The sequence below is a fragment of the Harmonia axyridis genome, chromosome 3 (genome assembly GCF_914767665.1).
Source record: "Harmonia axyridis chromosome 3, icHarAxyr1.1, whole genome shotgun sequence".
Lineage (NCBI taxonomy): Eukaryota > Metazoa > Arthropoda > Insecta > Coleoptera > Coccinellidae > Harmonia > Harmonia axyridis.
In genome coordinates, this window is record NC_059503.1 from 31,176,009 (window position 1) to 31,188,408 (window position 12,400).

Here is a 12,400-nt window from a genome sequence, read left to right on the forward strand (position 1 = left end):
GACCTGAAAATCTTGGCCCCCCTTGATAAATCCTGAACCCTCCTTGTCCCCCCCACCCTATTCTTGAAAGCTGGCGTCGCTACTGATCACTCTGTACGTTGTTGGTATACAGGTACGTTGATGTATACAGGTCCGGAACAGGTTAACAGGAAACCGGGATAAATATCCGAAAAACAGCTGTTCAAGACGCAGAGATGCTGGCTCGGCTGTGACGTTCCCGTATTAATCTGTTCCAAAATTAACCACACTGACTAACGCGAGTAGAGTGAGTTTCGGAGCTGAACGCAGAATAAACGCTGCATAACCAAAGCTCCCTTTCAATATAACTATCATATGTATTTTTCTTGAATAAATCGGGCCCTGGAGCTGAATTCTGATTTTCCGGAAAAGTATAGCTGACAAAATTTGGAAGTGGGTTTGAAGTTAAGTTTAGTGTGTGCTGCGTGCATAAAAATAGACCAACGTGTGTATATTGTTTGGCAACCGATGTGTTCTAGAAAATAGGTGAGAATTTTGAGAAAAAAATTATTATTTTCGAAGCTTGACGAATAATTTTGTTTTATTCCACTTGCATTAATTATAACAATATTGTGTTTCTCTGATCGTATTCTGAAAACATTTATAGGTTTAATAATTATTTGATTGTTCGAATGTTATTTTGATTTAACTGGCATATTTTCCCTTATATCATATTTGATATTTTATGATTCAGTTTTCATATTAACTTCTTTCAATTTTAATTCATTCAGGTAAATGGATAAAAGTCGAAAAAATATATTTTCATCATCATGAGTACTAATGAAATCATCTTTTAACCAGAACTGTTTTGCGGACGTTCAAACGTTATTTCGTCTTTCACGATTCCATGTTTGATGATTCATTGTTCATATAAATTCGGATGATGATGTTAAAAATTTAGAAATTTAAAAATATAAATTTGTGATTCCACTTTAAGTAAACAAACCTCATCAATGGACTCTTTAAAGGATCACTAAGATCTCATATATGAAACATATGTTCTCAATTCTCAAAAATTGTGGTCCAGCATGCCTGACTTATCTGAAAGTGTAGTTATTAGTTTTTTATGTTTATTTCATATCATGAGATATTATAGGTGGTCAAAATTTAGTGACTTAATGAAGGGTCAATTTGTTTTGTTTATATCTTTTTACTTTTATGTGGTTAAGTTTGAATAGCTAGGATAGACTTCGTCACATCATTGTAATCACAAAATTGTTATTTTTTATTGTGCTCAATGTTTAATTTAACTTTCGATAAAGGCGATGTACACTTATCATTATTATTATTATTATGATAAAATCAGTATCGTAAAATGTGGAGAATGCACCTTCAGAAAAATATTACACTAATCACTACATTGAACACCTTGTAATCAAATATTTATAATTTTCAAATTGATCCATTTCTTCGTAATTCAAAAATTGTCATTTTTCCAGATCGCTATCCTCTTACTATAGATGGAAAATGGAAATACTTAACGAATTAACTATACTTAATTCACTTACCCTAAATACCTAATAATAATAATAATAATAAAATGAATTAACTATACCTAATTTACTTCATTAAAACAAAAAACTTATTTGCTTTCCAAATCAAATTGAATTTCATCATTTTCGAAAAGGTTTATATCTTAATATCTAGTTCGGAAAGAGATAGAAATCTAACATTTTATAATGTTACCCTATTGCTTGAGCAATACGTACCAGATAAAAAATATTTTTGGTCACACATGGTATTCAGTTTTTTTTTGGACCCGACTTTGTTCCTTCTATTGTACCTTTTTTAATTTTTTGGGATTTTTAGATGATGGTTGAAGGATAGTTCATTCAAACCGTGACGTTATTTAAAAAATAATGATAGTTTTCTACAGGGCCATTGCTTGCCAAACTGGCGCCTTAGGTAGAGACCCAATTTCCCACCCTAACAGAAGCTAACTCTCCTATCAAGCGAAAAAATTTAAGGCATCCCTTTGAAAATTTTTGATCATAAAAATATTCATTAACAAGAAACCAACAATTAAAAACCTGTACTTAAATTTAATTCAATTTCAGGATTGGCGAGAAGGAAATAAAAAACCTTCTTATATTTATTATGAAGGATAAGTTGCAAATCGGGAAATGGGATCGTTTCTCATATATTTTACAGTCTATTCTGAGGAGTCAACATTCTGATTGAAGAATTGAATAGAAAAATAATACAGAAGCCGCCCCAAAGAGGCAATAAAATTGAACTACAGGGTGTTACATTCGAACCAATTGCCGCTAGACAATAAGTATTTTTGATAATATTGTTAATTTAACTAATGAAAAATGTTACGCGTTACTTAATGAGCACACACAAAACTATTGTATTTTTGTCCACCCTGTACCTATTGGACAACATGTGATACTTTTTTGGAATCCGCTCAGCTAGAGTAATCGGAAAATTCAGACAAATAGGGGGTGTTCCATTAAAAAAAAAATGACGATGACGCCATTACTCGAAAATAATTCACCCTGTAAAATCGACGTGTTTCAGGATTATTTATTAAAATGGTCTGTTTAGCTAAAATGAATTTGTTCCATACTTTACGGACAAAGTGTATATACAATTTTTGATACCAAGCTTCCAATTGTTTTGTACAGAATGTCCTGGGAAATTTCGAAATTAGAAGAAATGCATCTTTGAAAATTATCAATCAAATATCAGTTTTTTATTTTGTTTCTCATAATCTATGAATATTTTTAGGTTAGGTTCCTACCTTTGGATAAGTTTTTTTTCAATATTGCAGAACACTATGCCAATGGTTCTGGTTTTTGTCCGACCCTGACTTGAAGTTTATTTAAAAAGCCATGGAAGGCGTTGTAACCAACAGCCTGACACCCGGACAAGCTGCAGCAGCTCAACCAAATGGGCCTTACTCAACAACAGTTCAACCGAAGAGACCTGCTCGTAGAGGTCCCAAGGCCATTCCAGAAAAACCAGCACGTGCTTTTTTCTGCCTTACACTGAAAAACCCTATCAGAAAACTATGCATCAACATTATAGACTGGAAGTATCCTTTAATTCAAACATTACCTCAACCATTACCATATCATTTGAATAAATCAATGAAATTTTGCTTAAAACTGGATATTGTTCATCTAGATGCACACCAAGAATTCGATTTTTTGTCAACATATCGACTGAATTCGATGCCTTTTTGGGACAAACAAAATTTTATCTCTTAGTTTTCCTAAGAAATGTGAGCTGACTTGTACAGAAATTTTCAGTTCTTGTTCCTCCCTTTTATAGTGTTAGTTTCAATAAAACGCTTCGAGTTCTTTGACGGTCTGTCTCAGTGTTAGTGCTTAAGAGAGGAGTAGATCTATTGTCTTCTGCAAAATTTTAATTTTAACATTTTAATGTTGACGCGAGATACCTGCCATAACAATATTTTTCTGATCGTCCGATTCTAAAGCATAACTTAGATTTTTTTGCTTTGTGGGCAATCAGTTAGTTAAATGAATCACTATCTCCCATATTATGATAACATATCTGTCTTTTATACTACATAGGCGTACAACTTTGCTTCCGCCGTTTTTATGCGAAATTAGATTGTAAAAAAATGGTGCGACATTTATGATTCAAAGTATTGTCCATCGCTGGCCACTACTTTCTCTCTTCTAACGGTCAGCGTACGAGCCCGCGTTGAACAAACGGGTCATATTTTGAAGCGATCTAATTTTTACTTCTTTATAAGACCGGAAGTGCTGGTCAGCCAGGTCATGTGCCATTGATCGAAACAAGTGATAGTCTGAGAGAGCAACGTCTGGAGAATACAGCGGGTGGAGTAGAACTTCCCATTTCAACGTTTCCAAGAATTTCTTGACCACTTTCGCAACATTGTCATGCAGTAATATCACATTATTATGTCTCTCTTTGTATTGCGACCGTTTTTCTTTCAATGCTCGGCTCAAACGCATAAATTGCGTTCGATAACAATCGCCTGTGATTGTTCGAGTCGGTTCTAATAACCCATAATACACTACGCCGAGCTGGACCCACCAAATACTGAGCATGGCCTTGGAACCGTGAATATTCGATTGGCAGTCGATGTGGAAGCATGGCCGGGATATTCCCATAATTTTCTGCGCTTGGGATTATCGTAATGATCCCATTTTTTGCCTCCAGTCACAAAGCGAAGCAAAAATCCCTTTCGTCTTTGCCTTGCAAGCAACTGTTCACAAGCAAACAAACGCCGTTCAACATCTCTCGGCTTCAACTCGTACGGCACCCAATTTCCTTGTTTCTGAATCATTTTCATGACTTTCAGGCGTTTTGAAATGGCTGGTTGCGTCAATCCCAATGATCTTGCCAATTCTTGTTGTGTTCGACCTGAGTCTTGATCAAGTAATGCTTCCAAATTCCAATTCTGTATCTACGAAAACCTTCTCTCTATTCAATGATTATAATCGTTGCAAAAAAAAAGTAAATATACTAAACTATCACTTTAGAGTTGTTATTATACATTCGAAAAAAAATATTATCAGTAATATTAAAATCACTAACAATCACTTTCCAGAAGTAATATCAATCGAAAAGTTCATATTGTTCTAGATGTTTATACTTTTCAATAATATTTATCTGTAGGTATAGTCGGTTGAATAGGAGACACATTGGTAAATCGCTAGATATTCGTTGAGTTCTCGAAGTTCCTGGATTGTTTTCGTTAACGAACATAACAGATTATTGAAGGCTCATATTTTCCTGTTAATCGATTTTTCAATGTACTTCTCAGCCACAGTTGAAGGTTGTCAACCCCAAGTCTCGCAAGGAAGCAAATCTTTTCCATTTTCCACCGACATTGTTGCTGACGATCAGCATGAACTATGTAGGTTCAGTGAAATCTTGGGAGTTTTGCAGGTTCAAAAATTTTGCAATTCTTTTCGGTATGCCACCGATTTTGCCTAAATTTTGTATAATGCATTTTTCAATGTGAAACACAACAAACGATTTTCTCCTTTATTTTTTGTTGTTGTTGAGGTCTTAGGGCTATTTATTTATAATTACGTAGGTACTGAAGTTACAACCTTCCTCTGTTACGAATATTCTCTTTCATAGCTAGAAAACTTTGGATCATTGAGAATCAGCTCCATAATGTTACAATTCATACTGCAAGCTTTTTCAGATAAGTATACTGGGTGTTTCCTAATTGAATGCCTATATTTATGCGGGTGATTTTTGGGCCCATTTTGAGAAAAACTTCATATGAACATATGTCCTAAACGTCTTACCTTTTGAGATACAGGGTGGTAAAGTTTTCAAAAATAAAAATAATGAAATCTGTATTCTACTATGAGCTTTATTTTCTTAAATTTTTTTAGTCCAACGAACGGTTTTCATCTAAAAAAAGAAAATCTATGGTGATATTGTCAAATGTATGTATTAACGATATTTTAAGATCATGCAGAGAAACAGACGCATTGTGGCGTACCATCAATGTCTGGCAAAATAGGCAGGTCGAATTACGTGTACGAACGCCACTGGTGGAAATTAAAAAAAGTGATACATTAAAAAATACCTCTTGATTCATTGTACATGTATGATGAATTTCATTGAAATATCTGAAGTGGTATTGTAGATATTAATAATAAATGATTTATTTTTGAAATTTTTACCAACCTATATCTCAAAAGGTAAGACGTTTAGAACATATGTTCATAAGAAGTTTTTTCCTTAATATGGGCCCAAAAATCACCCCCATAAATATTGACATTCAATTGGAAAACATCCTGTATACAGGAGGAATATCATAGCATACCGTGAATTTTTTTTTTGCTTGTATCTGTTGTTTTGGGTTATTATTTGCAATAACGATGATGATAAATGTTGATAGAATGTTATTTAAATTATCATGTTGAATTTTGGTCATATATTCCTCATATTCATGCTTAATTAATTAAGCTTTGAGGCAATTGAAATTAGGGATCAGGAAAATTTTTCCGGTGCTCTAATTTACTTTTGGGGGCTAAACGGAAAAGGGATATTTCGGAATCGAATCAGATATGAAAATTGATATTTTCAATGAGATAAAATTACAACATTCATGTTGTTTGTGATATAGAATGTTTCCTTAATATGTTCTAGACCCTTTGAATACATCATTTTATTGACAATCTTAGGAAATTGTGTAGCTCTTGCATTATTCACACCATTTCCAAATGGTGATTCCAATCAAACGAATGCCTATTTGGTAAGTATCGAGTCTAAAAACCTTTATTGAATTATACAGGGTGGGTGAATAGCGCTCGATCGGTCGATTACTCTTGGAAATTTTGGGCTAGGAGACTGATTTATATTTTGACGGAATCGACAGTACCTACCACTCAGCGCATAAGTTTAAATTATTTTTGGCTCTACATGCTGGTCCGAAAGTGATGAAACAGGATACGACTCTGTTTTTCAAATGAGAATGCCCCATTTATATATCATACTCATAATCTCCACTTTTTTCGATATATTTTATGGATATAAAGAGTTTAAACTAAAGATAACATCTTGAAAACCGATCTGAGCTGATTATTATGAGCGATAAGTATTGATGAGACCCTTTCAGCTGAAAATATGCAGTCATTTTGAACTCCTAAAGAGAATTCACATATAGTTTTTTTCACGTGGTATCTATTTTATTTCATCAAAATGAATATTTCCGAATATTTTGACAATTTATTTGAATAGGCTTATATTAAATTGTTATGATTAGTAGGTATTAAGTGGAGTTGAGTAATCTTATCGCTTTGAAACTATATGCGTGGAAAGAAGGTATACTGCCAGACCCCGTACAAAACATTATTTATTTTTATTTATTAAATGCGAAGTATTTCGAAAACTATTAATTTTAGGCACAATATGTCTCAACAAAAAATGAATGACTTCTCACTAGAGTATCCGACATGAAAAAAACTAAGGGTATTTGAATAAATCGACTCATTGACTTATTTTGGAGGTCATTTTTTTAAATTTGCAGTCTTTCGGAAGACCTGTAGAGTGACGTATATTAGTAAACTTGAAAACTTTTTCAATGAAAAAAACGTACAAATATTTCGATTTCCAGATATAATCTTCAGTTTAAACCTTCGTATCCATGATGTATGTCGAAGTTCATGGATATTATGAGTTAGATATAAAAATTGGGCATTCCCATTTAAAAAAAGGGGGGATTCGTGTTGTACCATTTCAGGACCAGCCTGTAGAGTCAAATATAATTGAAGCTAATGCTCTGAGTACTGTCGATTCCGTCAAAATTTGAATCATTCTCCTAGCCCAAACTTTCCAAGAGTTATCGACTGTTCGGGCACTTTAATTTACCCTCATAGAAAAGCAATTTCTGTATGATATACCTAACACTCACTCTACATAATACTTCAAAAGTTTTCTTGAATTTATATAATTTTATAGGAAGAAATCGAATACATATTTTTGGTGGTCTTCACTGCAGAGTGTATTATGAAAATTGTGGCCTATGGATTTTTGATGCATCAAGGAGCCTATCTTCGAAATGGATGGAATTTACTTGATTTCACTATAGTTGTTATAGGGTAAGAACATCAAAATATTCTGTTTTAGTCAACGAAATTAAAGATTTTTCCTCTCACAACCACCGATTTTTATGGGATTTTCACAACATTTCTTTAAAAAATAAACTACATTGTAGAATGACAATATTTTCAATTTGCGAAGGAAAAAAAATGTTGGTAACTTTACGTTTTCCGCAAAAGAATTGATGACATGTTCAATGTACACAGCACTGATATATTTTTAAAATAATCGTGAAAAAAGACCTACAAAAAGTCATTACAAAAGGGATAAAACTATAATTTTGTGAAAAAAATAATCGACCGTCGTTTAGTGCTGCACACTACTTATGTGCTTCGTAAAGACAAAGAAGAAAAGTGAATGTAGAACTTAATAATAATAATGCCTTCATTGCTAGAAAAAAGGCACTATTATTATTATTAATATTAAGTTCAACATTCACTTCATCTTCTGTGCTTATAAGTAGAGTGCACCGTATAAAGTTTGGTCATCGCAGGAGCGCCAGGGGGGAAATTAGGGGTACCTAATGTTTGACTGATGCCCGGAAAGCCACGTGGTGGTAATTCCTCTTAAGGGTATACACTACCCTTACAATAAACTCACTGATATTTTTGCCAAAATATTTATAGTTTTTTTATAGGTTGTTCAATTTCAATTATTTCAATGATGAATTTCGAAATTTTGGAATTTTTATATTGCGATGAAAAAATACATACAATCACTACATCTAATTAGAGTTATCAAAGAAAAATATATACGTTCTGATGCATTTCACTTTGAAAATTTAGAATATCAATAAATAGAAATATTACCAAATAAGCGATAAATCACAATTGGATTAAAGGAGTGCTGTAGAAAAATTGGTAATTCCATGATAATGAATCAACTTTGAAATTCATCACTAAAATAATTGAGGTATGACTGAAAAACCTTTCAAATTTCAAAGTGCTATAAAACACAAACCATAAATTTCTTCTTGAAAATAATCAGTGAGTTTATTAGGGATTTCGTAAATATTGTTTTCCTGCATATTCTGGCGGGATGAAAATTTGCATTTGGATTTAGAATGACAATTTCAAGCCTCGTGCTGAATTTAATGTTGATCACATCACTAGGACCTTTGAAAATAGAGAATAAGGAAATATTACCCAATTTTTTCAATGAACTACAGTTCGTAGTTCATTTTCTCTTGAACATTTTGGCCGATTTCAGCAATCATTTATTTGAATAGTAGCTTGATTCCTCGGAAACACAACTGTTCAGTGCACAGTGCACGGATCGTACTAATTTATTTTCGCTTAATACGTTGATAATCGATGATAAATTCGTATGGTCCCATCTACTCCCAATTTTTTGTGAACAAAAAACTAAAAAGTAAAAAGTGAAGTTTTTTTCAGAACACCCTGTGGATTTGTCGACAGAGGAGATTGTTCACGAATACGCAGATGCTTCAGTTGATACACTACTGTGTGTGTATCAATTGGAATTGACTTCAAAAGTTTTGGGATTCAAAACATCAATTTCTCGTTCAACAACGGTACCAAATTATGAAATACTGTAATCCATCTCAAAATTAGGATATCGCAATGAATAAAAATATGAAATGTTCTGAAAAGATGGGGCAACATCTGAGTAGGTTTCATTGACAATCTCCTCATCTCCTCAGTCAACGAATCACTCCACAGGTTATTCTGAATAAAATCTTACTTTCATTTTTTTTGTTCAACCTTCCCTATAACAAACAAGGAAGTATTATGTAATTTGGTGCAGTAGGACCCAGATCCTACTGATTTTGCAAGTAAATATAAAAAAATTTCAAACATTATGCACAATTTCGTGATGATCATAATCTGAAGATCCATTATCCAAGTAGAAAAACGAAAAAAAAAGGAAGGCACTGACGTGAATTCAGGTGCGCTTCAATTCATGCGTCAATTGCACCCTTGAAAACCACATATATCTCTATATAGGTAAACATATTTGTGTTCTAGAAGGGTAGAATTGGTCCATTAATGACGTGCGCTCAGAAGCTCCTGACTCCATGCCAATGATTTCCTAAGATTTTGTTTTTTTTTTAGTATGGTGAGTCCGATAATCCAAATTTTCACGGATGGAACGTTCGATGTGAAGGCTTTGAGAGCTTTCAGAGTACTCAGACCCTTAAGATTGGTCTCAGGAGTTCCAAGTAAGTAGAATTTTTCTTCGATATAAAGGGTGAGTCTTTGAATTGTTCATATATTTCTGTTGAAATATTTGGTTAGATTCCTGAGAACAAAAGAAATACTTTTGTTTCTTTACTATGTTTTTTCGATTCGACTTGGTTGAAAAGATACAGGTTGTTGAAAATCCGCGAAAAACATGATAGTTGGTTATATCTCATGAAAGGTTTCATCGAAGGAAATGATTTTCGGAATATCTATAGTTTTTCGTTGATGTGATAAATCTTCTACGAACACAAAATTCCATTGACATCTTCCACTTTCTTCATTATGACAATTAAACTTCCTTGAAATACTATAAATTCGAAGAACCCATGATTAAAAGTAATTTGAACGCTCATTAATGAATATTTGATCATTTTGAAGAATAAAATTTTTCCTTCAGATGAATATCATTTATTTATTCATATGAAGTTGAATAGTTTAATGGATAACTCTTGAAAGAAATTAAATAAAAAATAAATATAATGTTCGAACCGGACAAGGCACATGAAGAAGAAGAATAAAATGTAAAATGGATTCGGTCCTTACTTGGCGTAAATTCAATATAAATGATAATAATAATAATGTAGTTCATTTTATCATAAACATTAATCGCAGAGGCTTTAGAGCCTGTACGCGATAAATAAATAAATAATAAAATAAAATAAAACAAAATATTATCCACTGGATTATTTAATTGTTAGCAATAATTGTTTCGCCGCACTGTGGCTTCATCAGACAAAATTTCTGCCTCATAAGAGTACAGAATTTTTCGGAAACTTATAAAGGAACAAAAATTCGACATTGGCACCATAAACTTCAAAGTTATATTGGACAATTCACCACCTGGGATTTCCACACTATCGGAAGAAATTCAATAAAGGGGATGTTTGTCCGTTCAACAGAATACATTGAGTCTTATACCCGTTTATTTCTAGGGATTCTAAGAGTGTTAATCTTTTGCTTTCATTTTCTGAATGGAGAATTTCAAAATTGTTATCGAAGGTGTTATCTAATTCTTTTAAATGATGATCACACCTCATAGCTTATTATGAAAATTTGGAAAGGCTAAACATTTTTATCTACGCCGAATCGGAGAAAATGCTGTCAAAGAAAAAAGTGTTCCTTTTAACTCATCAGTTTGAGCAAAAGAATTTGTGATACTCGCGAGTGCCACTCGTGTCTGCAAAAGCTCCTTCGGGATTTTAACTGAACATCTATGCTACTATAAAAATTTAAGAACAATTTTGTTGCAGGTCTGCAAATTGTGTTGAACTCCATATTGAGGGCCATGGTACCATTGCTACATATTGCCTTTTTGGTGTTATTCGTAATGATCATTTATGCAATAATAGGTTTGGAGTTGTTTTCTGAGAAGCTCAACAGTACCTGTTACGATGCTGCCAATAGTAAGTAATAGAAGTAATCATAATGAAATATTTTGAGTACCTACTGAGTAGATTACTGCTATACTCAAAGGCTGAAGTAAATACACTTTCGATTTTTATTAACGCTTAACGCCATTTTAACAACTATGTTATGATATGTAGAAACAACAGGTTTCTAACAAAATCATTGAAGATATTTTTTTGCTGGTTTTATTAGACGGCGCCAACTAACCTAATTGATGGTGTAGAAAAAATTGGTATTTTTTATTATAATTGCTTTGAAAAATTAGCACCCTGTTGCAGAAACTTGCATCAAAATTCAATGCCGTCATTAAAATTTTAATCCTGGATGAGCTACATGTACCGTTCAATGGAGGATTAAAATATCAATGTGGCAATAAATTATAATGAACGTTCTTTCAACTGGGTGTTAGTGTGACAATTAAAAATGAAACTTTCATGGAGGAAAAAACAAACAAACAAACAAAAAACAAACGAAATTTAGTGCAAATGTTCAAATTGTGTCCTGTTAACCATTTGGCACTGATCGATACGAGTGTAAACACTTTGTATACACTTTGCTCAAGGTCGTAACTCTTCTAAATTATTTGTCCTATTGAAATAAACATGAGGTTTTATATCACCTCACAAAAAAGTCTAGGAGGGTCAAGTCTGAGGAACGCTGTGGCAACTCATTGGGTACTCTCCAGCTGTGGCGCCAAGATATTGACAAACGTTTATTCAAAGATGAGAAGGAGGATCTTGTTGATATCAAATATCTTGATGGGGTAGGTAGACCTGCTTTGTCATCATTTGGAAACATTGCTGTCAGAACAGGTACTAGATCAAATCGCAAAAAGTTCAAATAAAGTTCTGTCGTAAGGTTTTACTATACAGTCCAGTGAGGATTTTCTCTTGAACAGTACCTGCAGTTGTGTAGATTCATTGTCCCATTCAGGCAAGAAGTGGTTTCATTAGAATATATAATATTATTCCAAAAATTGATGTCTTCATCTCAGCGTAACATAAATTATGAATCAGTTGAATTTATGATTGTTCTCTATAATGAACAACTTTCCGATAAAAGAGTGGTTCACTTTATGATTTAGGGCTAGGTGTCTTGTAAAAACAGAGGATTTTCTTCAGTTCCAACTAACACATTTAATCTGATTTCTTTTTTTAACCGAGGTCCATCTGGCCCAGGCAAATCATGGACGAATCCCGTTTCAG

General features: G+C 33.2%; 1 protein-coding gene across 5 annotated transcripts in view; it reads left to right on the plus strand.

Moving 5' to 3' along the window:
• Positions 1–213: 213 nt before the first annotated feature.
• LOC123675184 (muscle calcium channel subunit alpha-1) overlaps positions 214–12,400 on the plus strand; it is a 38,891-nt gene continuing 26,704 nt past the window's right edge. For 2 of the 5 annotated variants that reach the window (XM_045610488.1, XM_045610489.1), the window contains exons 1-6: positions 218–504; positions 2,795–3,058; positions 6,133–6,238; positions 7,444–7,583; positions 9,660–9,766; positions 11,039–11,191. In XM_045610488.1, coding sequence (XP_045466444.1) covers positions 2,856–3,058; positions 6,133–6,238; positions 7,444–7,583; positions 9,660–9,766; positions 11,039–11,191 — 709 coding nt within the window. In that variant the 5' untranslated portion in view covers positions 218–504; positions 2,795–2,855. Of the gene's footprint in view, positions 505–2,794; positions 3,059–6,132; positions 6,239–7,443; positions 7,584–9,659; positions 9,767–11,038; positions 11,192–12,400 lie in introns of those variants that run through there. The other 3 variants (XM_045610491.1, XM_045610487.1, XM_045610492.1) reach the window with 3 other exon arrangements.